Source organism: Heptranchias perlo, chromosome 26, assembly GCF_035084215.1.
Source record: "Heptranchias perlo isolate sHepPer1 chromosome 26, sHepPer1.hap1, whole genome shotgun sequence".
In the NCBI taxonomy this organism is placed as follows: domain Eukaryota; kingdom Metazoa; phylum Chordata; class Chondrichthyes; order Hexanchiformes; family Hexanchidae; genus Heptranchias; species Heptranchias perlo.
Window position 1 is genome coordinate 17,924,522 of NC_090350.1, and position 27,498 is coordinate 17,952,019.

Genomic DNA, 27,498 nt, shown 5'->3' on the forward strand with positions numbered 1-27,498 from the left:
GGAATGCAACCGTAGTGGAAGATTTGTCTGACTTTCAGTGGGGCTGTGCATTTGAATCCTTACCAGTCACGTGAGTAGATAGGCATACAATTTCTGGTGCTTCAGTGCTCTTGGGGGAGGGAAAGGCCAGAACCCTGGTGATCTAGTAGAACTAAATTGGATTGGGTTTAAACTTCCCAAGGATCCGAAATTTGGGTTTTTGTAACAAAAGCAAGACATACCATTACTAGTAGCAAGTGATAGATTGTGATCAGATGTGGTAAGTTAGTGGAGTGTTAATTCCATCAGCATGATTTATAAATTTAAACAGTGAAATTCTAGCAATTTAGAAAAATGTTTCAGATTTAAAACATTATGCCCTTGACATGGTTTTACTAATCATGCAATTCCACTGCTAACAAATTAAATTATATACTTAATTAAAGTTCCCACTGTATTTCCACAAGTATTTATTAAAAGGCAGAGGAGCACAACACTAATCTATCAGAATGCCATTCTGAGTCGGGCTGTTTGGTCTGGTATTGTATCTACGTGTGCCAATCCACTTGTAATCTGCCTGTTTATTAAGGAATGCAACTGACAAGGACAATAAACTGCTGTTTCTATCACTGTACCTGCCCCAGACGCTGCGAAAAAGGTCAGCAGAATCGACTAATTTAAAAGCCTGTTTCCTGAGCTATTAAAAATATTTCCAAATATCCTCAGGAGAGTTGAAGCAAAGTAATTATTTATTTAAGATTTTTTTTTAAAAATCAGACAGTGTGTGTAAGTTTTGAAAATAACATATTTGTCCTAAAAGTAAGACATGCTGGGGTAGATTATGGTCTGATCACATATTTGGGTGTGATTGGCACACGCCCAAACCAAGAGGCCCCGGGGATGGATGGAAATTGGAAGAGGGGTGATCGCGACTCCTATTGAGTCACGGGCCACTCTTGCTCCTCTGGCTAAACAAGATGGATTTTTTAAGAAAAAGATAATTAATTTGCTTTCCGTTGGTGGCCATGGGGGCTGCTGAAGAATGCTGAGCAGGGCAGGCCCAACGCATGACCTCACTGCCGACTCATTTCTGGATGGGGTCTAATGCCTGTTTTAGGCGTCTGCCCGTGACATTTAAAATGAATATTTTAAATTAGAAGCTGTTGGGTGCCTTGGTAGGAATCTCAGATATAACCTGATGTGAGGCCTCTCTGGAGAATTCTGGTATTTACCTTCTGTGTTGAAAGAATGTCGACATGTAAGAATGTTGATGGAGACCCATGTTTCATGGTGTGTTCATAAAGAATAATGAGGATCTGAAAGAGAATCCAAGACAGTACTTTCATCAAAATGTTCAGGTAGTTTCCGCTGAGAATAATTCATGTGTGACTGTAATTACATAACAGTAACCTATTCAAGAGATTACATGAGTTACATTCAAGAGGTATTCAGCACCTGAACCCCAAGATTGAATTATTTGTAATATGTACAGTTTTGTCTTGTTTTGGTCAGTTTTATTTGTAATATGTACAGTTTTGTCTTGTTTGGGTCAGTTTTATATGGTTATCAGTACACTCCACATCCTTCATGTTGACATGCTCACCAGCCATGGCATGAGTTGGATGCAGGGCAACGCTCTCTCTACACTATCATCAGACATGAAGAGGTCAGATATCGGATAGTCAAGTGCAGGATAAAAATCCCTGCACTCTGCCCAACCAATGCAAATTTAACCTTAAACTTCGACAGATGTTCTCTGCCATACTGGTGTGAAACTTTTGTTTCCCACAGCATCATCCTCACTTGGAAAGCAAGTGCCAATTTGTGAGCAGTTTTGTGCTGGGAAATTGTAGGCACTAGCAGCTGGCATTTGGCTCCCCAAAACCATTTTGGGAAGGGGCTTTATATCTGAAGAAGTGTGTCATCCTGTCAGTCTGGTCGGGATTTGAACCCATATCCCATAAATAATGCAACATTCTCATCCATTCACCATCCAACACCCTCAACCAGGATATATTTTTGTTAAAATTCATTTATGTTTATGCTGGAGTTGAGAAGAATGAGAGGAGATCTTACTGAAATATATAAGATTCTGAGGCGGCTTGACAGGATAAATGCTGAGAGGATGTTTTCCCTCATGGGGAAATCTAGAACTGGGGGGCATAGTCCCAGAATAAGGGGTCACCCGTTTAAGATGATGATGAGGAGGAATTTCTTCTCTGAGGGTTGTGAACCTTTGGAATTCTTTGCCCCAAAGAGCGGTGGAGGCTGAATCATTGAATATATTCAAGGCTGAGTTAGACAAATTTTTGATCAGCAAGGGAGTCAAAGGATATGGGGAACAGGAGTTGAGGCCAGAATCAGATCAGCCATGATCTCACTGAATGACCAAAGGGTCAAATTACAGGCTCGAAGGGCCAAATGGCCTACTCCTGCTTCTATCTCTTATGTTTTTATGTTCTAGTCCAGTACATAAATTTTTCTTTGAATCTTTTTTTTCTGTTGATTTTTTTTCTCTCTTTGTAATTTGTAATTATACTAAATATTATATTAAGTGAATAGCCAATGAAAGACTTGATAATTGATTGTGTGACACCTGGCTGAATCAGTTGGAGTAAACTTGAAAAAGACTAGAGAGAGTGGACCCAGACTTAATGTGTAGTGTAAACTTGTAAGTCCCTTTCTAATTATTACAGTGGTCACACTTTAGTATCTTACCCAAATGTGTGCTCCTTGATGGTGAGTGATTTTAAGCTGTTCAACTGTGAGGGGCATCAGAGCTGAACCCAACTCTGTCCTCACTGGATGTCCACAAATATGCACTTCTAGCAGGGGTCTGTTGCTCGCGATCAGGAACAACAATCCTGGCTAATTTAGGTGTCAGCCTTGTCTCAGTGGTAGCACTCTCACTGCTGAGTCAGAAGGTCATGGATTCAAACTCTGCTCCAGACATTTGAGCATATAATCCAGGCTGGCACTGAAGTGCAGTACTGAGGGAGTGCTGCACTGTAAGAGGTGCCGTCCTTTAGATGAGACGGAGGCCTTGTCTGCCCTCTCAGATGGACATGAAGGAGCCCATGACACTATTCGAAGAAGAGCTGGGGAGTTCTCCCACTGTCAATATTTATCACTCAACCAACATCACTAAGCCCGATTATCTGATCATGTATCTCATTACTGCTTGTACGACCTTGCTGTGTGCAATTTGGCTGCTGTATTTCCCTACGTTACAGCAATAACTATACTTCAGAAAGTTCTTCGTTGGTTGTAAAGTGCTTTGGGATGTCCTGAAGTCATGAAAGGTGTATATAAATGCAAGTCCTTTCCTTATCTCTCCCTAATTCGGCAATCATGGCACTCCTGCTGTGGTCCAGGCTGAGACGAGCTCACTTGGCACAAACTACAGATGGAAGCTGGGGTTTCCTGGCCTGTATGACTTGATAATCTACCAGATAAATCTGCTGAGACATTGGGGGAGCCTATGTTGAAAGTTTAATCAAAATTGGTTGAATTTTTTTCTCTGAGTTCTCACATATTCTCTGAAAAAGCTCTAGAATGATAAATATCTCCTGTGTTAAACTACTTTGGTGCTTGCAAATTCTGCTGACTGCCTCCTTTTGAGACATCATTCATGAGAACCCAATCATTATTTCAATTCTGCCAGACTATATAATTAGTGTGTAATATTTGCAGGCTATGCTATTCTACTTTAATATGCAATGCAATAAAAGCCTGTCATATTGCCATTCAAGTCTTTTGGAGGTCTGAGAGATAGGGAGAGACTGAGAATATCAATTACCATGGTCCCTGTGCTTTTCCAACCAGGAAGAGACAGTGGAAAGGTTATTATCAATTTGCTCAACCAATCCCTTGCCTTTACCTTTGCCCTTGTCCCCAGCAAAACCCTTCTATTAAATCTCTTATCCCAGTCAATTCCCTTTGGTTTGGCCCCCATCTTTGTTCCTTCAAGTCCAAGGAGTGCAAACTTGAGCATAACTAATGCGCAACTGGCTTAGCCATCCGTCACCAGATCTGGCCGGACCACATCAAATTCTCTCACGCCTCACTCTCCTCTACCAAATCTGTCCATGACTCCAGGATCATCCTGAAAAGCAAAGATAACCCCAGCTTCTTTTATCTGCTACAAACTGTCTCCTTTCACCCCTTTCCCCTGCCCCCTCCATACTTGTCTTCAACATGCAAGGAACTCGTGTACTACTTTGTCAACGAAATTGAGACCATCTGTTCAGCTGCCTCTGCTGCTTCCCCCCTGCACCTAGGCTACCCCCTACCCTAGTCCATCTTTCTCTCGAGCTTCTCTCCCATACTTTCTCTAAGCTCATCTCATCCATATGACCTACCTCCTGCTTCCTTGACCCCATTCCCACTAAACTGTTGACCATCTAACTTCCCTTTCTGGCCCCCACGCTAACTCATGCTGTAAATAGTTCCCGTCCTCTCGTATTTTCCCTCTCTCTTTCAAAACCACCGTCATCGCATCCCTCTTTAATTCAGCTGTTCTTTGGGATTGTCCTACTCAGCTCACCACTCTATTTTGCACTTAGTCAGATAGTTATTGCACCTTGGCTTAACCTTCCTCAGCTTCCAAAAGCATAATTTTTTCTTATGGTAATCAAGCAAAACTCCACAATGCACGTTGGACTATTTGATTATCTTATTCTGTGTACAACTCAATAACATCCAATCCTCTTCCCAATTATGTATTTACCCATCTCTATTTTGAAGGACTTAAATCAATATATATCAACTATAAGGAATCTGTTCTACACATCAATTACTCTGAAATGAACAGTGGGGGTGGGGGGAGCATTCCTCGAGGAGCATTATCTTGGCAGTCCTGTGAGTTGTGTCTGCTCTGTGTGTATATTTGATTCACAGAATGTCACTCAGGTATGAAATGTTCATTCAGGTGGAATCGTTCCTGGTTTGGAGAAGAAAATAGTTCAGATAAAAAGTGGCATGACATTTCAATAACTGGAATGATATTTTCGTGACACAAATCATATGACTGCATCTTATATTGAGAAATGGAGTGGAATGGCTTCCCTAACCTTATTTGGATATTGATGTCCATCTAAGCCCAAAAATAATTGGGTGTTATTCAAAAAAATTGGATCAGTTACTGTTAAACTGCTCCAATGATTGTTAAATGTACAACTTTCGAACAAAGCTTCATTTTTTGTTTTAAAAATAGTGTTTTTCAATTTATTTCTATCTCTCTCTTTTGTGTCTCTTTGATATCAAGCACTCTAGCTCAGTCTATTGCAGTTTGAATGCAGTGTGAAGCTCACTGCACTCTGCTCTAATAATTTCCTTTCACCCCAGCCTCCGTGGAGCACAGCCTACTGCACTCGCGTGACATTCCATTTCCCATTCCAATCATATTTATGGCCTTTGAGTGAAGCTGACAGTTTTTGTGCCCAAAAGGGATGGAGTTGAGACATGTTCAAAGTAATTTTACTTATGACCAGCTGAGAGAGGAGATTTTCGTCTATCAGTCTGGGGCTGGCTTCAAACCCAAGATCTAAGTGTTATAACCCACTGTGCTCGCCTCACTAAATGAATTTTAGAAAATTTTGACTGGGTCATGATAAAGGGGTATAGTAGGCATTGTAGCACAATGCAGCAGAAAGCAATAAGCAAACAGCATATTGACTTAGTAATTACATTTTTAAAATTAAATCTCTGGGCACAGTGAAGTGATATGTCAGGCCGTCATACCCACATTGCCCCCAAGTGACTTCTAAATCTGACTTGGTGATATGACGAGATGTTTTCCTCACAGCCTGGAGGCCCAGTGGCACAAGGCTACTGTTGCCCAAAGCAGTTGGCTAGAGGGTGATGTTGGCAGAGATGTGGGTGGAATTCTATTGGCTGGAGAAATTGTCTGGCATCTGAAGACTTCAGATGGGGGAAAAAAAGAGCAAGAAAAGTCACAACATAATTCACAAAGATGAAAAATGAAACTGAGTACACTTGGCATTTAATGAGATATATCGCACGATGGAAATTGTTAATTATACTTAGGACGGCAGAAATTTTCATTTGGCATGACCGAATAAAATAGAGTTCAGCACTGAGACACCATAAATTTTATTTAATGTTGGGTGGTAAGAAACGCAAAGTAAATGCTACCCTCTAACGTTGGAAACTTTTGAAGAATTATGAGTTGTGACGTTGAAGTTAGATGACACAATATGTTACTCTCACCTGGTTGTCAAAATTCAGGCATTTGATACATTACTGTGAGTCATAGGTGACTTATTGATTATACAATCTCCATAAGACAGGAAATACAATGTGACCTGTGATCACCAAGATACCCAGCAATTATCAGAAGAAATGCTGCACAAGTGAAATTGGATTTTCTTAAAAGGATATCGTCACAATGATAGGAGGCGGGAACTGTTTCCATGGAAATTCATATCCTGGAACAGCTGGCTGTGAGAAATTCCTGGCCTGTGTCGGTTCAGGCAAAGGTTCAATCCCTGCATTCTGCTGAGTTACCTGATCTCCGCCATGGAAGGGAACCTGCCAGGCCTGCCCATTCTCACAATTTGGTTGACTTCATGCTTTCGGAGCAATTAGAGATGGACAATAAATGCTGCGTTGTCAGCCCACAAACAAATTTTTAAAAGTCATATTTGTACCTGGGAAGAAAAGTAAGTTTGCAGTCGTGGGTATGAATCACTCACATGGATACTCCTGTTTAATTTTATTGGTCATGACATTGCGTTTCCTTCTAACTTGGTAAATTTGACTCATGATTACATAGAATTACATAGAATGTACAGCTCAGGAACAGGCCATTTGACCCTACTGGTCTCTGCCGGCATTTATGCTTGACACGAGCCTCCTCCCACCCCTCTTCATCTGACCTATCAGCATATCCTTCTGATATACGTTGCTGAATGACACTGGCACTTTGCCAAGACCTTAGTGTGTATGAGCAAACAGTGAGTTTGGCGGGGGGGAGAAAGATTTTGTCTGCTGATAAAAACTTGGTGGCACATTGGTTTGGAGCATCAATTCATGGCATTAATGGTGGGATAATAGTCTCAACCTATTGCTGTACAGAAGTTCAGGGTGGAGATCAGGTAACTACCCACAAGGAGAGATGACAAATAGGAGTAAAGTCAAGCCAGGGTGTGTTCTCCTGTGCTTTCCCATGTCAAGTTTCAGAGAGACATTGGCAGATGCCTGAGAGCAGATCATCTGTTCCTTCCTGGCCATGTATTGTGCTTGGGTATATAGAAACTCAATTGGGCAAAAGACAATGGCTTTGGTCCCAATGTTTAATTTCTGGATATTTCTGCTCATCCAATACTGGATGTCGGACAAGCAGCATGCCAAATCAGAGACAGTGGAGGGGTTGAGAGAGTTGGCGGTGAGTTAGAGTTGGGTGTTGTCAGCGTATGTGTAGAACCTGATGTCATGTTGAAGGGCAGCAAATAGATGAGAAATAGGAGGGGGCCAAGGATAGATCCTTGGGGGAGTTCAGAGGTAACGGTGCGGGAGTGGGAAGAGAAGCCATTCATAGAAATAGAATCATAGAAAATTTACGTCACAGAAGGAGGCCATTTGGCCCATCGTGTCCACGCCGCCCGAAAATGAGCCACCCAGCCTAATCCCACTTTCTGAAGTGGATATTCTCTGGCTATGACCGAATAGGTAAGAGTGGAACCAGGCAAGTGCCGTCCCATCCAGCTGGACAATGGAGGTGATTCGTTGGAGCAAGGTGATGTAGACAACCATGTCAATGGCTGCAGAGAGGTCGAGAAAGATGAGGAGGGTTAGTATGCCATGTTGTCAGTTACAGAGTATGTCATTTGTGACTTTGATTAGGGCTGTTTCAGTGCTGTGGCAGGGCAGAAACCTGATTAGAGGGATTCAAACATAGCGTTGTGGGAAGGATAGGCACGAATTTGGAGGGCGACAAAATGTTCAAGGACTTTGGGGAGAAAAGGGAGGTTGGAGATGGGTGGTAGTTTGCAAGGACAAGAGGGGTCAAGGATGTTATTTTTGAGGAGGGGGCGATCGCGGCAGATTTGTAAGGGAGGGGGACAGTACCTGAGGAGATGGAGCAGTTTACAATATTAGCCAGCACGGAAACCATGGAGGGAAGTTGGGCGTTTGGTGGGAATAGGATCAAGAGAATAGGATATGAGTTTCATGGACAAGATAAGCTTGTACAGGGCATGAGGGGAGACAGGAAAGAAAGCAGAGAAAGATGCAAGTTCAGGGCTGGGGTAGCGGAGGACCTTTGGGGAAACCTTGGCTTGGTGGGCAAGGGGAAGGGAGGGATGCTGCAGACAAAGCTGAACAGATGGTGTCAATCTTGCTAATAAAGAAGTCCATGCGTTTCGCACACTTGTTGGAAGTTAGGTTGGAAGGGACAGGGAAGAGGGATTTAAGGAGATGGTTGGTCGTAGAGAAAAGAAGCCAGGGATTATCTTTGCATTCCAGGGTGATCCTGGAGTAGTGAGCAGTTTTGGCGGAGGAGAGCACTTGATGTGGTCCAGCCAAATCTGGCGATAAATGGCTAAACCTTCATGTAAGTTCAAGTCTGCACCCCTTGGACTTAAGGGAGTAAAGATGGGAGCTACACCAGGGGGAACAACCAGGGTGGGACAGAGTAAAGGTCATATTGAGAATGATGCCTTCAAAAATGGAGAAAATAACTTAAATGGAGTAATTCTTAACCTTTTCAAATTAAAGCAGTGAAAAATATATTGCTTGAATCGTAGAATCTTGCAGCACAGAAGGAGGCCATTTGGCCTGTCGTGCCTGTGCCGGCTCTTTGAAAGAACTGTCCAATTTAATCCCACACGTCAGCTTTTTCCCCATAACCCTGCAAATTAATCCTCTTCAAGTACATGTCCAGTTGCCTTTTGAAAGTTCCTATGGAATTTGCTTCCTCCCCCATGTCAGGTGGTGCATTCCAGATCGTAACAACCCTCTGTGTGAAAAAATGTCTCCTCATTTCCCCTCTAGTTCATTTGCCAATTATTTTAAATCTATGACCACTTGCCAGAGGAAACAGTTTCTCCCTATTTGCTCTATCAAAACTCCTCATTATTTTGAATACCTCTATCAGATCTCCCCTTAACCTTCATTGCTCCAAGGAAAACAATCCCAGCTTCTCCAATCTCTCCACATAACTGAAGTCCTTCATCCTAGTAAACCTCTGTACCCTCTCCAAAGCCTTGACACCTTTCCTAAAGTGTGGTGCCCAGAATTGTACACAATACTCCAGCTGAGGCCAAACCAGTGGTTTGTAAAGGTTTAATATTGTAGTTGTTAATCAGAACTTGCTGGCTGGTAGAATATCCTGGATCTCAGCTGAGGAAGTACAAGATAAAGATACATTGGTGCATTTTGAAATTGTTGTTTGGAAATCTCTGCTTAAAAAGACCATTTCTGCAAAAGTATTTTCACGGTCAGGAGTTCAGATCTGCCCCTGCAGATGCAGTTCATAGGGCTTCACAGACGAGCACTGCTTGATTTGTAATCCTTTAGGCCTTTCTGACATGACGTCTCTGAAGATGGGTTTAATGGATATACTTGTCAATTGTTGCTGCTTTGAGATTGACTGGTTTCTTGCCTCTCCATAAGTGCTTGTATAGTGGTTTTAAGTTTTCTGCTGCAGTTTACTTCTCGGGACAATCTTGCCCTCTTTGTTAATATCTTTTCACTGACAGGTACATCCTCATTCCAACCAGCACTCAGCAGCTCACAGATGCTTCTCTGTTCTTCTGCTGTGTGGTTGTATCATCTTGATCCCAATGCCCAGAAGTGGTTAATGCAGTTATTTATCATTCGGAGATTGGACCTGCTAAATCTGCATTCCATTAAAGGGGTTCTATTCCAAGGACATTGCAGAGAATTTTTGTTCTTGCCCACAATTCCACATGTAGTGAGTTCCTGCTCCTGACCATGCTGGAATAAGGAGACACCCAGCAAAGATTGGTAAAAGAACCAAAGGCGACATGAGGAAAAACTTTTTTACGTAGCGAGTGGTTATGATCTGGATTGCGCTGCCTGAAAGGGTGGTGGAAGCAGATTCAATCGTAGCTTTCAAAAATCGGGTAAATACTTGAAGGGAAAAAATTTGCAGGGCTGCGGGAGAATGGAACTAAATGGATTGCTCTTACAAAGAGCCCGGCACGGGCTTGATGGGCCGCATGGCCTCCTTCTGTGTTGTAACCATTCTATGATAAAAGGCTAGGCATTTCCTGATGCAGAAGGACACTCAGAGGGATGGTTCCTCTCTCTTGACTGCAATGGTACATCCCAAAGTGGTAGCCAAGAAGCAGTAGAGGCAGAAGCAACTTAGCAGGCCCGTTGCTATTATCTGTGCTGAGGGTGGAGTTTAGCATGAAAGATTGTAAGAGGTATAAGAGGGGGAGGGCACACAAAAATTAACTCAAAGAAGCTCTAGTCCTTCCTTGGCATTGATGGTGGTAGAATTGGTAATAGGAGACCCATAGCGGCGACAACCGGCACAGTACAAACTGATTGATGTAATTAGAAACAAAATGAATCTCCAGCAGATTTGCCCTCTTGCTGCCCTGCTCGGCAGCTATTTTGAGTCTGGGTGGGCTTAGCGGACTTCAGCTGCATGCTTCCTGCCCACCTGCAGGCCGATTCCTGTTTTCCAGGCAGCATTCAGTGCAGTGCCAAATGTTATAAATTAAGGGGATCCCTTTGGTGATTAAAAGAACCAGATTAGAATAAACAAAACACGGGAAGTTTGAGTGAATGAAAGTAGCATTTAAAATAAATAACTGGCAATTAAGGCATTCCTTGTAGAAGAATGCGTGTGTCGACATAAAGTGAGGACAGAATCAGACCGAGTTCTGACGGCCCCCATGATCCAATAGCCTCCTGACGCTCATTGTCGAGGTTTAAGTGAGAAAAATGACCATTTGGATGAGTTAAACTGGAGGGTAACTGGACTCCAGCAATGAGACCAAGCCACAGGATTGGCCGTGAAAATATTGGTGAGAAAAAAAGCTTAATTTCCCATGAAAATTGAAGTGCCTGAAATTGCTAACTCCCCTTGCTCGGTTCTGTTCATACCTATCCGATCGCAGCCTGAGTATCTCCAGCAATGACTTTTCTTCATTCATATCAATTCGTTCCTGTGATTTAGTCGTAGGGCTTCACTCTTTGCTTTCTGCACCACTTGTGATGGAGTGGCCTGAAGAAAACAGCTGAGCCAAAGAAGGAGATAGTAGCAGGGGTGACTAAAAGCTTGATCAATGAGGTGAGTTTTAAGCAGGATTTTATAGGAGGAGAGATTGAAGGGTCTAGAGAGGGAATTCCAGAGTGTGGGGCCTAGGTGGCGGAAGGCACAGTCATCAATGGTGGGACTTAGGGAGGGGTGAATGCACAAGAGGCCTGAATTGGAGGAATGGAGAGTTACAAGGGATTGTAGGGCTAGAGGAAGTTACAGAGATAGGGAGGCGTGAGGCCTTGAATGAATTTAAACACAGGGAGCCAATATAGGTCAGCAAGGATAGGGGTGAGGGATAGGATACGGGCAACAAAGTTTTGGCTGAGGTTAAGTTTACCGAGGTTGGAGAATGGGAGGCCAGCCAGGAAAGCATTGGAATAATCGATTTTGGAGATGACAAAAAGCATTGATGAGGGTTTCAGGAGCAGATGGGCTGAGATAGTGGTGGAGGTGGGTGATGTCATGGAAGTACGTGACCCTTTCTTAGATATGGTGTTGGTAGTTCAATGCAGAGTCAAAGAGGATGTTGAGATTGCAAACAGTCTGATTGAGCCAGAAAGGGTGGCCAGGGTATGGATTTTGTGGCAGGGGCTGAACATGATTGCTTAAATCTTACCAATATTTAGCTGAAGGAAATTGCAGCACATCCAAAAGTGGTTGTCAAACAAATAGTCTGACAATGCAGGAAGAGGAGGTGCCAAGGACAGATCCTTGGAGGCTCTGGAGTTAATGATGGGATGGCGGGAAGAAAAGCCATTGCTGGAGATATTCAGGCTACGGCTAGGTATGAGTGGAACCAAGCAAGGGGAGTTCCACTGAGCTGAATAACGGAGGAAAGGTTTTGGAGGAAAATGTTGTGGTCGACCGGTCAAAGGCCGCAGAAAGGTTGAAGAGGATAAGGAGCAATAATGCCCTATGGTCACAGTCACAGTGACAGAGCATGTAATTTCTGCCTTTGGTTAGGTCCGTTTTTCAGATGAGAAATGGGTGACCAGCAGTTGTAAGTCGTGCCCCATTTCTTAGGTAAATGAAAGGATTTATAGGACACAATACTGCAGTCACTGCTTAAATGAAAGGAGTTATTTCATTAGAGATTTGAATGGTAGCTAGAATGATAATAAACATGCCAGTCATTTTGCCACCATAAAATCTAACAAGAGCATTGCGATGAATGACCAGTTAATCTATTTTTGGTGATGTTGGTAGAAATGTTCGCTAGGACATTGGGAGAACAACTTTCTCTTTGAATAGCGCCATGAGATCTCTAAGGCTTCCTGAACCAAAGTAACAGCCTCAGTTTAACATCTCATTCAAAGGACAGTACCTTCTTCAGTACCAGCCTGGATTGTGTGCTCAAATTCTTAACCTGACTCTCAAACTTCTGGTACAGAGGCCAGAGTGCTCCCAACTGAGCCAAGTTTTCGTTAACGAAATTAAACCATGTGCTGTCAATAAATTGGTACTTACATTTCTCCCTCCAGCTGAAATCTTTTCAGTACATCCTAAAAGACATTAATTGAGTGAGTGTAACATGAAAGCTGATATCCAAAATACGTGAAGCAGCCAGTCACACTAACACCCACTTCTGTACAACTGCCTCTGGTATCACATGCGTACTTCCCACATTAACAATGAATTGTACAGTTTGGTGTATAAATTGCACGTTGTAAAGTCTCTGCAGTTGCTTTTATGCTTATCTTTGTGTGCAATCACCTGAAGCACAAGTCTCATAAAGCCGCATTAAAATAAACCTGCTGGAGTTCTTAAATCTGGCAACCAGGAAGACCTACTCTCTTTCTCATGGGCCTTGATGACCCCGGCCAGTTTTCTTTGAACCAGTAAACAAGCTGCTCCATTGGCAGCAGGGTACTTTGGGGGTGATGTCATGACACACCATGATGTCATCGCATACTCACACCATTATTATTATTATAATGATGGTCATGACCCAGTGCCATGACGACACTCCACCAATAAGTCACAGTCATTCTGCGCATGCGTGGAATGGCAGATCCCCACTTTGTGGTCGGTCTACAGGAAAAATGGCTGCATATTAACAAAAGTAGATGCAGCTCTGGTAAAACCTGGGCTGCAGTACAAAAATAAGCTTAAATGAAGACATATAAGTTCGACGCTGGTGCAGTTTCTCTTTTACTGAAACTGCAACCATACAAACGGTGCAATTTATCAATCAGTGTGATTTAGAACCCAGCCTTTTGCAATAAAACACCTTCTCTAATAACATGTCCTTCCCACAATATGTTTTTCATATGGCTCCCAACGGCTGTGCTAAAAAGAGAAGCAGATTTTCAACGCTGGGACAAAAACACACACCTGACTTTTATGACACTTTGACCATTTCCGAACACATGAAAATGCGAACAATGATGGACAGGAAAAGACCCATTGGTCCATTCAACCTGTCCTATACAACTGCGATGCCTTGTGCATCACAATATATACACTCCCCACTAAGGCTTCTTCAACAGCACCTCCCAAGCCCACGACCTCTACCACCTAGAAGGACAAGGGCAGCAGGCACATGGGAACAACACCACCTGCACGTTCCCCTCCAAGTCACACACCATCCCAACTTAGAAATATATCGCCATTCCTTCATCGTCGCTGGGTCAAAATCCTAGAACTCCCGACCTAACAGCACGGTGGGCGAACCTTCACCACACGGACTGCAGCAGTTCAAGAAGGCAGCTCACCACCACCTTCTCAAGGGCAATTAGGGATGGGCAATAAATGCCGGCCTTGCCAGCGACGCCCACATCCCATGAACGAATGAAAAAAAACCCTGTATGAAAGCCATGTAGTCTTCTGGGAGAGGTGAAAAAACAGATAAAAACACAGGCCAATTAGGGGGGAAGAAATCTGGAAATCTCCTCTCTGACCCCCTTAAGCGATCAAAACTCGTTCTGGGGACCACTCTGAACATGATAATGACATCAAGTACCTACCTTTAACAATATAGATAGTGTGGTGGGGATTTATTGTGCTAGCCCATGAAGCACTTGGGTCTCTGCAGTTCCTGGTATGATTATTTCCTGATCTCAGACCTGCTATCATGAAGAGCAGAGGCCAGCAAGTTATCCTGGTCATTTTCGCACCCTTCCAGAAGCCAGTTACAAACTGGAATCAGCAGACTCCAGAGGAGAAGATCGTCCACCTGCCTTTTTTTTTAACACAGCAAAGGTTTGAAAGTGCACTATTTATTGCTGGTTTTCCTGTTGAGTAATTTTGCAAGATGTGGGACTGAAATTGAAAATCTATTAAGTCTTCTGAGAAGTTCGGGATTACCAGGGTTGGCTGACTATATTTTAGTTAACCCATTTGGCGATATTGTTTTCCATTTGTGTTCAGTGAAGTGATGAGAGAGTGTTGAGTATAGTAAATTTATTTTATTCTCTTCCCGCCCCCCCCCCCCCCCACTCCCCAATGCAGCCGGTAAAACTATGCAGCATTCATGCTGTTAGCAGCAAGAAGTGTAATGCGTAGCTATGCTTACAAAAAATATTCCGAGCGTTTGTACTGGGGACTTTTTTTATTCTCTTCAGTTTTGATTCTCGTGGCTTGTCAGAAGAAGATTGGAAAATTGGTGCCAATCAATGGTGCTTTCTGGGGAGCTCAGTGTTATAAATTCAAGTCCCCGAGGATCAGGATTGAGACTGCCATAAGTCATTTCACTTCTGATGTCTGACAGCCAGCAGAGAAGGGAGATCTTTATTTCTTTTGTCTGAACCAGGTCACAAAGGTGAAATGACAGTGATCTGAGATATTTGCCCAGGATGTTTATTGTTATATTGCCTTGGCCTTGTGCTTTGCATCAAACAATCACCATAAGATGATGGCTGGGTAAAATTCAACTAAAGGGTGAAGGCAATGAAGGATGAAACATTTCTTTCTTTAATTATTACTCGCCAATCTCCCGTGACGATGCTTGCAGCAAGTTAAAGGATGTGCTGTTTTATAATAATAGTGTTTTCAACAAAGTGTGATAGGGAAAGTGTCACAGGAAGCAGGTGTGCCACTAATGGGAAGCGTGAAAAACTTTTGATATAGGTTAACAGTATCGTTTAAAATAACTGAAAAATCATAAATATGTTTATCACCAAGGAAAGCCTACAGTTATATACTCCAGTGGTTAATAATCACGCTGATGATCGTCCCGAGCAAGTCTGTTTTGACCTATTTATACCTGTCCTTATTTCCGACTGCAAGGGTAATTCATGCTGTGGGAACTGATCAAATCATTAATATAAACCACTATTGTGCTCCCAACAGTTGCAACAATTAATAATGTCTGCAGCAAATTCCTTTCTTTAGGATAAATTTTTAGGAGGAAAAATTCCCAAATTTAGCTAAAATGGAAAGGTTTGTCTTTAGAGAAGGACTGTGCAGAGTGAAAGGGTTTTCACACATTATTAATCATCTCATCCTTGCCAACTGTGCTTTATGTTAGAGCTGCCAATTCCAGACACGTCTCTTAAGGATTTTCTCCTATCCTGAAGGCACCATTCTTTTGACAAAAAATGAAAAAAAACTGCTCAGATTCCTTTGAGATATGTTAAAATTAATAGTACAATGGATATTCAATTCTAATTAAGAAAAAAACACAGATGGGTTTTCACAGGAGCTATCAGATGATAATGCATCAACAGTAATTGTGAAAATAATGTTTAATTGTACAAAAACTTTGTATCTGACTCAATGAGATGGTCTCTAGTAAGAACCTTCTTGTGATGTGAAGATAATGTAATATTTTCCAGCCGTTGAATGCCAGATGGTTGCAACAAGCATCTGTCTCCCCCAGATGCAAAGGCATGTGCATTTTCCCTTGAGCTTCATTGAATGTCATGACCTTTTCTTGCAGGTTGACTGGAATGAATCTACCTTCTCCTGTCATCAGCAGTAAAAACTGGCTACGACTTCACTTTACATCTGATAGTAATCACAAGCAGAAAGGGTTTAGTGCTCATTACCAAGGTAAGGACTTATGACTACTTACAGTAACCTCAAATGATGTGTAGTTCCAATTAAACCTTGCGATTTCTATCTTTCATTTGGATTCTGAATTTGAATCACAAAAATCGTATGAGTTCAACGCTGAGCAAATACTTTTTCAGGTCAAAAGATATTCATAGTGTTCATGATCTGAGAACTTCAGATCTTAGCAAGAAAGTGATATTGGAAGGATTAAATAAAGTACATCAAGTAAATAATAAACACTGTGTTCATAAAGTGTAATGCTAAAAAGGTTGATGTGCTTCATTAGCTGCATCATCAGCACCTCCTCTCCTATGGAACTTTGTTCAGCCTTCCGTATATGATGTGGCTAACTGAGGCTGTTATCTGCCTTAATGCTACCTGGTGGTACATAGTAACACCTGAAAGTGAAGTGCACCAAATGGGGCAAGACTACCTGCAGTACAACAGATTAGCACAGTGCAGCCATTGACATTTCTGGGTTTTACCGGGTCTATCCCTACTTTTGGAATTCATCACTCTTGTGCCAATTATTGGGTGTAACACTAAAATCAAAAGACTTTATTATAATCTTCAGTGAAACCAGAGCAAAAATGAAAGATGATGCATTGTTGATTTTACTTGGAGGACTGAGCTTCTATATTCATTTCTTAAATCATGAATGGCAATTTGAAGTCTTCCCTCAGCTTTTTATTGGGTTTCTACAGAAGATATTTATTTGTGTATCTGCAAACAAAATAAGTATTTATCGTGTTGGAAATGTCTTTGTTAGAATTTTTTATTTACACATTTCTGCCTGTTCAGACATTCAGTTAGATTCCCTAACATTGGTCAACATGCTATCGGTTGCAAACAGCACATGGAAACGCAGGTGTTTGTATTTCTTGAGTCCAACATTGGAGCTTTAATTGGATCATACCCAAGAGAATCCGTGCTATATCCTTCCTGCGTAACTGGGCTAAACCTAATCAGTAAGGGGACATGAGGTAGTGTCATTGTTCCCTGCAGTGGTAGTTTATTTAACTCTGTCTTTCATATTTCTAAATGTTTCTCTCACCAATACCTTGAATCAGGAAAGAAAAAGGAGTGTTACAATGGCCCAGAATTTGCTGTCAAAATAACGGTGCGGCTAATGGTGCTTGCCGTTATTTATGCGCAAATCGCACAGCAAATTCAGGTGGAGGCAGATGCGCAGTTAAACGCAGAAATCCAAAAGTTGCTGTCCGAGAAGCGTTGCTCTGCCATTAGCTTAGCGAAAATGGGATCTCACTGTCTGCCTCACTATTGAAATGCATTGAATGGCGTGAAGTTGCTGTTTTGCACGGTAGATACAAACTAAGTTCGCCACAGAAAGTCAAGTCAAGTCATTTCAAGTCTAAGTACCCTTTTAACAATTGTAAACAATTTTACAACACCAAGTTATAGTCCAGCAATTTTATTTTAAATTCACAAGCTTTCGGAGGCTTCCTCCTTCGTCAGGTGAACGATGTGAAAATGAGAAGGAGGAGGAGGAAGGAGGAAGCCTCCGAAAGCTTGTGAATTTAAAATAAAATTGCTGGACTATAACTTGGTGTTGTAAAATTGTTTACAATTGTCAACCCCAGTCCATCACCGGCATCTCCACATCATGACTACCCTTTTAACGACATGATGAATGTTAATTACTGCCAGGCAACCTCTCTGGCACTGAAAATTAACAAGTGTGGAGTCTCAATCCTACAGGTTTTAATTGTTGGAGATTTAAAAACATTTTCTTTTACTTTTTCTTTCTGTCTCTTTTCTCTCTCTCTTAATCCAATCTTTATTTCCCTCTCCTTATTTCTCATTCTGTACCTGATTTGACATTGAATTCACCCACTCTAACTTACACTTCCTTCTCAGTCTTTGTGCTGTTAATTTTACAATCCTTCAATCTGATTGGTTAAGGAGGTACACAGTTGCTTGCCCTGTTCACTCAGATCTCAGATGCCCTGTAGAGGGCACCGCGCCGTTTCCATCTCCCACTTCCAGCAACTTGCAGTGCGAAATATCATGGAGATTAAACGGACAAGTCTAACTAATGCCAGGTGCCGTTTGTTGATCGGCTACTGCAAATTCTGGGCCATCGTATTTTCCGACTTTAGCACAGGCCTGTTGGATCCTAATGGTCTTTTTTAATTGTGTACATTCCTATGTTCCTAAGAATGTATAAAGTCTCCCACATTTTATTAAGCTTAAAACAAGAAATTCATCCAAAAATAATTGTCCTCATAATCCTCTTGTCTATCCTACCCCATTTAAAATTCAGCTTCCTCCAACTGTGACGGTTGTTAAACTGGATGGAATGCCCACTGTGGTTTTATTATTTAGGGAACAAATTGTGCTGTTAAGAAATGCTAAAGATTATTTGTACAGATGTACATGGAGTCTACCTAATGGAACAACAATTGCTTTATTGACCAATTGTAAACAATTTTACAACACCAAGTTATAGTCCAGCAATTTTATTTTAAATTCACAAGCTTTCGGAGGCTACCTCCTTCCTCAGGTGAACGATGTGGAAATGATTGACCAACGTCTGGTTGAATAGATTATAAAAAATGATGCAAACAATTTTTGAACGTAAACGTTCAATTGACACATTTATTGTGACATTTCACTACCTCCCCGAGCCCTGCAAAACATTTTGAGTTTTTCTTTATCAAATCAGGAGCTTGTTCCCCCATTACAACAAGTAATGCAATCCCTGCAATTGATGGCTTATTTAGGAAGGGATCCCATTGTTGCCAGATGTTTGGATTCTCAATATCCAATCATACAATGAATGGGTGATATTCCAATGAGAAAGAACTTAAGCCATCCAAGTGGACAGTCTGTCAACATAGAAGCATAGAAACGTAGAAAATAGGAGCAGGAGTAGGCCATTCGGCCCTTCGAGCCTGCTGTGCCATTCAATATGATCATGGCTGATCCTCTATCTCAATACCATATTCCCGCTCTCTCCCCATTCCCCTTGATGCCTTTTTTGTCTAGAATAACACTAAAGGCCGATGTACTTGAATACTTTGTTACTAGATATTACGGGCATATTTAGTAAATACAATAGGCTACCATTTAAAAAAATTTATACATATATATACTGATCACACAGAAAAAACATTATGACCTAACACTTCATGAATCTATCGAGTAATCGAGTATGAATGGATCACTGCCTTTTAACTCGTATTAGTGGCTCCTATTGTCATGCTATTTCATTCAGTGTCTGTTTGATCCATTGTGGGATAAACTAGTTACTGTGGAGCTGATTTTTGTCTGCTTACCGCCCCGTTTTTCGACATGAACGGGGCGGGAGTAGGATGAAAATCGTAAGGCAAACAAATCCGCAAGCTTTCCTTGGAGGCCCGCTCTTTGCAATGTTTGAGCGGGCCTCGATTTAGGTGACCAACAATCCTGCCAGAAACATGCAGAAATAAATGAGGGTCCTATGATGTGATTAGGACCCAGACACCATTTTTGTGTGAGTCAGTGCTGCCACCGCTGCTTTCTAAAATCACCCACAGATAATGGGCGGTGGAGGGCGGGAAATTGCTCGTTCCAGCAGTATTTAAAGGGGCACTCACCTGCTCTAATTTCAGATGCTGTCAATGCTTGGTAGACATCTTATTTATATTTCTCAGTCATTTTTTGGGTGCAGAATCTCTGTATTTTTGCTTGGAAAAATAGGCACAGGAGTTGATCATTCAGTCCCTCGAGCCTGTTCCACCATTCAGTTAAATCATGGCTAATATGTGCGTCAACTCCATTTATCTGCTTTTGCTCCACATCCCTTGATATTGTCTCCCAACAAAAATATATCGCTCTCAATCTTGAAAATTTCAATTGACCCAACATCCACAGTCCTTTGTGGGAGAGCATTCCAGATTTCCCCTACCCTTTGTGTGACAAATTGCTCCCTGATTTTGCTCCTAACTGGCCGAGCTCTAATTTTAAGATTATGTCTTCTTGTTCTGGATGACTCCACCAGAGGAAATAGTTTCTCTGTATCTACCCTAGTGAATCCCTTTATAATTTTAAACACCTCGATTAGATCACCCCTCAACCTTCTAAACTTGAAGGAATATAAACCACGTTTATGCAACCTGCCGTCATAATTTAACCCTTTAAGCTCTGGTATCATTCTGATGAATCTGTGCTGTACTCCTTCTAAGGTCATTACATCTTTCCTGAGGTTTGGTGACCAACATTAAATGCAGTATTCCATTCAGATGGGGTCTGACCAAGGCTTTGTACAACTGAAGCATCACTTCCTCACTTTTGGTGTCAGCTGCTCTATGGAGAAGGGCCTGCTGGATTTGTTGCTCTCCCAAACAGTGAGCCACTCGTACTTAAATGCGGCTGGATCGCCAAAATTGATTGGGCCACTTGCTATTTTCAGTGGGTGGGAAGAGCGGATACCCGACCTACTGCACGCCCAATCTGAGCCCAAAACCAAAATTGAACCCTGTGGCATATATGCCAACCTGCAAAATTAGCTGACAACTCAAAAACAGCTCTGAATATAGATGTGAAAATGGAAACTGCAATAGAACATGGGCTTGTGATAATTGATGGTGCAGCCGCACCAAACAATCCATCATTTTTATTGCAAGGGGAAATCTAAAGTACACAAAAGTGTAATTCGCAGCAGCAGTGAATTTAGAAATTATTGAAAGGGAATGTGAGTCCTGAAGGCACAAGATTTATTTTCTAACAGGTTCTGTCTGGGGACATGCACCCCTGCCAGAAAATTTAGACTTTAGACGTTTTATTAGGTGCACTTTCTAGCGTTTACTTCCACTGGAAGAATTACAGATATTTTAAATATAAAAATAAAAGTAGCTGCTTTTTAACAGCGGCTTTGGCCATTGATGAAAAACTGGTTAATGCCACCATTAAGATAATGGACAGAGGAATATCATATGAATGTATTATGTGTTATCTATTATTATTGCCAAGACTAATTTACAACCTACATTGCTGTTTTGACACTGTCAAATAGGTTTATTCTCTTGTACTGGAAATAAAGATCATTGCACTCCTCCATCATTGAAAAGAAAACTGAAATGCATGAAAATGTGATTTGTGCTGGTTTTTTGCTCTCTGGTAAAACTGAGTGCCTCCAGTCTGGGCTTTGCAATTGTTTGTATTCTTACTGATTATCTGACTCTGCAATAAATCTGATTTTGCAATAAAATGAATGGTGCAGGCTTTCTCCCAATTAATTGCACAGTAACAAAGGGACCTCCAATACAACTGTGTAAACTGACAGAAAACAGCTTTCAAAGTTACAAAAAGTAAGCAGGTGCTGCAACTCACTTACAAACAGACCAATGGTTACATTATAGTAGTACAGTGAAGTAAAATCCTAAGTATGGGAATCTACTCAGCTTTTAAATTAGTAAAACTCATTGTCATTCCAACCTCACTCCCTATTTTCTTTCCACAAGTGCAGTGAAAGCAATGTTTGAGCAGAACTAGTTAATATATTCACAAGGAGACAGCCTGCTTCACTCAGTAAAGCAGCTGCAGGCAGTCTTGAAGAAAAGAACCTTCACATTATATAACAACCAAGCGTATCCTAGAAAGTTCCTTTTAGGAAATTTAAAAATAACTAAAAGTTGAATTATCGTAGCTTATTTGCTAAATATAATTTACTTGAGACAAATATTAAATAAACAGGCCTGCAACTATAGCTCTACAAAACCATCATCTCATCTTAAAGCATTTCTGCTTCATGTGCTACCAGCATTGAGAGAAAGTAATGCCTTATTGATCAGTTCAGACAGGCTCAAGGCCCATCTTCCAACTTATCTCGTTCTGTCTGCTTCCTGTCCTGCTCCACAACTGATTCGATTGGTTAATATTGGCAACCTCCAATCCCAGTGAAAGAAGCTGATTTTTTTTTCCCCCTTGAAACACTAACAAGCAAACACATCTGTTGAATGGTTAACTGTTAGCTGAAAACACTGACAATCAGCATGTATGGTGACCGAGAAGTCGTAATACTCATGTATTGATAAGCAGGTTAGACTATTATGTGCCTCAAGGGCTGTAAGCTGAAACTGTAGCGTATGCAGAAAGAACATTAACTGTATGATATTAGGTTAGATCAAAGTTCAGCTCATTCTTTCCTTTGAGAACCAGCCAAATGAGAGAAGTCTAATTGGAAAGCCATTCAGAATGTAGGCTTGTGTATGAGCTATCTCGCAGCCCAGGACTCTACTGTTAAAGTTAAATGGCGTTCTGTTTCCAGGAGTTGTCGAATTGGAATTTCTGACAGTTGATTATGTGGTTCTGTAAGTTACTCCTACTTTCTCATTTTGGCTTTAGGGATCTCCTACTGATTAGGTTCAGGGAAGAGGATAGTTCGGTAGAGATAGCGATCTATCAATCAGCTTTCCCCTTTCTATTGCAGTGTTTCTGATGGTCCAGAAAAGAGCGAGGATATATTTATTTTTGACAATGTACCCCTTACACTGGATATTACTCTAGTTCAACCATTAGGGGGGGAAGGACTCCAGCCATGTGTCCAAGACCAAGCCAAGATCATCATGTGTATTTTTGCAAATGTATTTATGTTAAGACAGCACACTTGTTATCGTTATTTTACCATATTTCAGCGTCAGTGTCAGGAAAATAGACAGCTGCTGCACCTATTAAATCAACAATAAATATTAACACATTTACACTTCCTGATTACTGGGAACAGGGGCACAATATAATATTTTCTTATTCTAAATATTATGTTATCTATTTATAAAATAGTAATAAAAATGTTTTATGTAATCAGTAATGTAATGGTCAGATCAAAATGTTTATGTTTTCCCTGTAACAATGTAGAAACATAGAATAAACTTTTCCATTGTACATATTTTGAATGATGGATACCCGGGAGTAATTACAAGGCAATAATCTAAGTTCAATTCAGATGGCAACATGAATTATGAGTGCAATGTTTGAGCACTCTGTAGCTGTCATTTGAACTCAGATAAGATTAAGTCTTGAAATCACTGCAGGTAATCTGTATTATTAAAATAAAATTGGGTCTGACTGCTGTCTGTCCTCTTCAGGCTTGTCTTCTTTTTGGACAATTGATTGGATTGTTAGAAACCATTTGACACCAGATCTTTTTGTGGAGCTCATTGTTCTCTGGAACCTTATGACCATTAAATCTGAACTCTAATTGGCAGAAGGTAATTTCTTCTAATTGGCTGCACAAGCTTGGTTAGCGATCAGATGCAAAACCGACAAATCAATTCAACATTGGTTGCCAATTTTTCCTGCAATTAGGTAATTGGCTCCCTCCCATCCAACTCTGGGTGGGAGCAGTGGTCCAATATGTGGTGACTGACTTTGACTGCAGCTTGCTCAACTGTTTGGCATTGTAATCTTGGAGCAGTTCAGTAAAAGTATTAAGACCACCATCAGAATGAACTGGTTCTCCTCCAGCCACTCGTAAACTCATCTCTAAAATTCACTCGTACACAGTTTGGAAACAGAACAACCAGGTGGTATTCAAGGTGGAACTCGAAGATATTGCTGGGGATGGTAATAGGATCAATCTCTAAGTCTTGTAAATTAATCAAACTGTTTCTGTGGCGGTTGGACGCTTCCAAAGGGAGTTGAGGGATTATGCTGACGTCTGAGAAGACAATTTTGGAGTCATACTTGGAGAGTGAGATCATTCCCATACTTACCAGAGGGTGACAATATTGAGTAGTGATTCAAGTGGGCTGCAACTGTATGTAATTCCATATCAGTTCTGATTTAATTGTGTATTTTATAGCACTATTTCTAGTTGTTTGGCTGGTACTGCTCCCTAATGTCGTCCATGGTCACTGGTAGATTATCATTGGCAGTGTCAGCAGCTTATAGTTAAATACTGTCACTCTTTCATCCCTTACAGCTGACTGAAATGCTTGGGATCTTTAGGGGCTGGAGAGGCTCATGACAGAATATTCAGCCGTGATACTCATTTCTGTTTGTGTGCTGGTGAGTCTCACAGCTGATTTGAAATGTGAGGAAATTGGAGGCTTAGAGAACAGCACATAACTGACTAAATATGTGCCTGCCTGACTTGGCAACCCCCCCCCCATTCTACTGCCATTTCACTCAGCCAGCAATTCCATCTGCTGTGAGACTACAAGGAGAACCAACAGCTCAGTGTGAGTAAAACGTCGTGACTTCTCGCCTATTTGGGTGCTGGTGGAATAGCTGACTCTCGGAGCTGACTGAAATGCTTGCTGATTGACACGCTGGTAAACTGAAGGGGCATGTGGTCAGCTGTGGCTCCTCGTGTACTTCCAGTTAGCTTTACTGTCAGGGTGAGAATTGATGCCTGAAGTTGCAGACTGATATCTAGGAGCTGGAAAACCAAAAGAACCTTGGCAGGATTTGAAAAGGCAGAATTTACTTCATCAGTAAATAAGATAAGTTCACAACACAGTGAGCCAAAATGTGTTCTGTTGAATAAAGGCAGAGTGTCTCAACTCTTCAGCAAGGAAATTACAAGACTCTAAAATACGAATGGCTAGACCCAAAATTAAAGAAACACATGCTACAAATGCAATAATATTTTCACTTAGTACGATCCAAGATCTTAACCTGCTCCTGCTTTGTGCAAGCATCTTATACCAATCTGAGAGTTCTTACTTAGCAGTGTTCCCACTATCCTAGAGAGGTTTTTTTAATATTCAGATTCATCTCCCCAGTCAATTGAAGACCATTCAGAAATTTAAGGAAAAGCAGCTGCTTTATAGAGTTTGGAGGCTTTGACCTACACAAAGGAATATCTCTAATCGTCCTGCTGGGAACTGCCTGTGACACAGGTGGCATGTTTAATTGGAAACTAATTTTCCGAATAAATTACCAGAATGAGCTGAAGGTCTGTTTGTTCTGTCTACCTGTTCAAGTTATTTTGTGTAATCATCTTCACATTGCATTTCATCTTGCTCTGCTATTAAGAACATAAGAAGTAGGAGCAGGAGTAGGCCATACGGCCGCTCGAGCCTGCTCCGCCATTCAATAAGATCATGGCTGATCTTCAACCTCAACTCCACTTTCCCACCTGATCCCCATATCCCTTGATTTCCTCCAGAGTCCAAAAATCGATCTATCTCAGCCTTCAGTATACTCAACAATTCAGCATCCACAACTCTCTGGGGTAGAGAATTCCAAAGATTCACAACCCTCTGAGTGAAGAAATTCCTCAACATCTCAGTCTTAAATGGCTGACCATTTACCCTGAGACTATGACCTCTAGTTCTAGACTCTCCAGCCAGGGGAAACAATCTCTCAGCATCTACCCTATCAAGCCCCCTCAGAATCTTTTCTGTTTCAATGCAATCACTTCTCATTCTCCTAAACTCCAGAGAATATAGGCCCATTCTACTCAATCTCTCCTCATAGGACAACCCTCTCATCCCAGGAATCAATCTAATGAACCTTCGTTGCACCGCCTCCAAGGCAAGTATATCCATCCTTCGATAAGGAGGCCAAAACTGTCCACTACTCCAGGTGAGGTCTCACCAAAGCCCAGTACAATTGTACTAATACTTCTTTGCTCTTGTACTCCAATCCCCTTGCAATAAAGGCCAACATGCTCTTTGCCTTCCTAATTGCTTGCTGCACCTGCATACTAACTTTTTGTGTTTCTTGTACAAGGATACCCAAATCTCTCTGAACACCAACGTTTAATAGTTCCTCACCATTTAAAAAATATTCTGTTTTTCTATTCTTCCTACCAAAGTGAATAACCTCACATTTCCCTACATTATACTCCATCTGCCACCTTGTTGCCCACTCACTTAACCTGTCTATATCCCTTTGCAGACTCTTTGAGGGTAATTTTAGAGGCAAATTTGGGGGCGGGGGGGCTCCGTAAATCACGCAAATCCCATTCGGGTTCGAAAGCCGACTCCAACCCGCTGGCTTCCAAGTTTCCTTGGGAACCACCTGTGTGTGCGCGGGCGACCCGAAAACAGAAGTCCCGCCGGCAATTAAAGCTGGTGGGATGACAGTTAAAGAGCCAAATGTACCTCATTGAGGTACTTAAGGTACTTTACCTCTGACAGATGAAGGGATTAGAAAGATTTTTAACTTACCTGGGTGGCTTGCCCACCGCTTCTGATTCATGCCTGGGGTGAAACCAGGCGTGAAGGGCCGGATCAGGGAACAAGAAAGAAAATTAATTAAATAAAAAAACATGCAATGAAGTGAAAACACGAAATGCACCTACCTTTGAAACCTGCTCTGATGTCCGATGTCTCCCGCTCCGATGTCCCCCTCTTCACCCTCCCGATCTTCCCCTCTCCCCCTGATCTTCCCCTCTTCCTTGCCCACCGCGCCCGCGCACCCCGGTGTTCCAGTCCAGCGCTGGATCGTCCATTCTCCCCCCCCCCCCCCCCACCCCCACCCCGGTCTTTCAGTCCAGCTCCGGATGACGTCTGGCTCGCTCTCTTTCCTGCCTCCCCCCTCGCGTTGCATGCTCCTTTGGGCAGCCAGCCTGTCAATCAGGCTAGCTGCCGGGTGCAAAACCTGGAGAGGACGTTAACCACTATCAATCAATGTGCGATCGCGTCGGTAACGGTAAGTTTGGTTCATGTGGGTTTGCCACAAGCCCATCGGCCCCCACCCTGCCTCGGCTGCTGTCCCGCCTCCCTGCTGATATCGGGGCCGTTGTGTCCTCCTCCTGTTGTTTAGGCTGCATTGCCATAATAAGGACATTTCACTATAAATGCTTTGATCTCCTTTTCCTAGTTTCTAGCACTTAAGACTTTTTTAAAACTTAGAATGCAACAACTCCAGCTTACCAAAACTTCCTTCTTGAAGAGTGTTACCCAGTGGTAGACGTAAAGGAGTCAGTGTCCTCTTTGCTGGTCCCCTATTAGAATCCTGAATGTCAGATTTATCAAATGATATTGGTACTTGAGTCTTCTAATCTCCTCCACTCCCAATTCCTGCATTCAGTTCAGTGTTGTCATATGTATGCACCAACAGTTCATTCTTATTGCAAACAATGCAGAAAACTAGAGAAGTAATTTGGTAACAATTGATTTGAAGTCCCATGAATAAGAGTGTAATTACACATTAATAAAGTAATAATTATAATACTAATTCACGCCAATACTTGTAACTACATAACATTTCATTATGACTGAACATGTTGGTCTCTGCTAATTAATATTTAGAAATGTCCATGTACTTATCTTATGATTAAATTGTAAATTAAATGCATTACAGTATGT

General features: G+C 41.8%; 1 protein-coding gene across 1 annotated transcript in view; it reads left to right on the plus strand.

Moving 5' to 3' along the window:
• Positions 1–27,498, plus strand: part of csmd2 (CUB and Sushi multiple domains 2) — a 1,323,345-nt gene that overhangs the window by 815,432 nt on the left and 480,415 nt on the right. Inside the window, exon 6 of the mRNA XM_068006939.1 lies at positions 16,119–16,231. Within this exon, the coding sequence (XP_067863040.1) occupies positions 16,119–16,231 (113 nt within the window). The remainder of the gene's footprint in view (positions 1–16,118; positions 16,232–27,498) is intronic.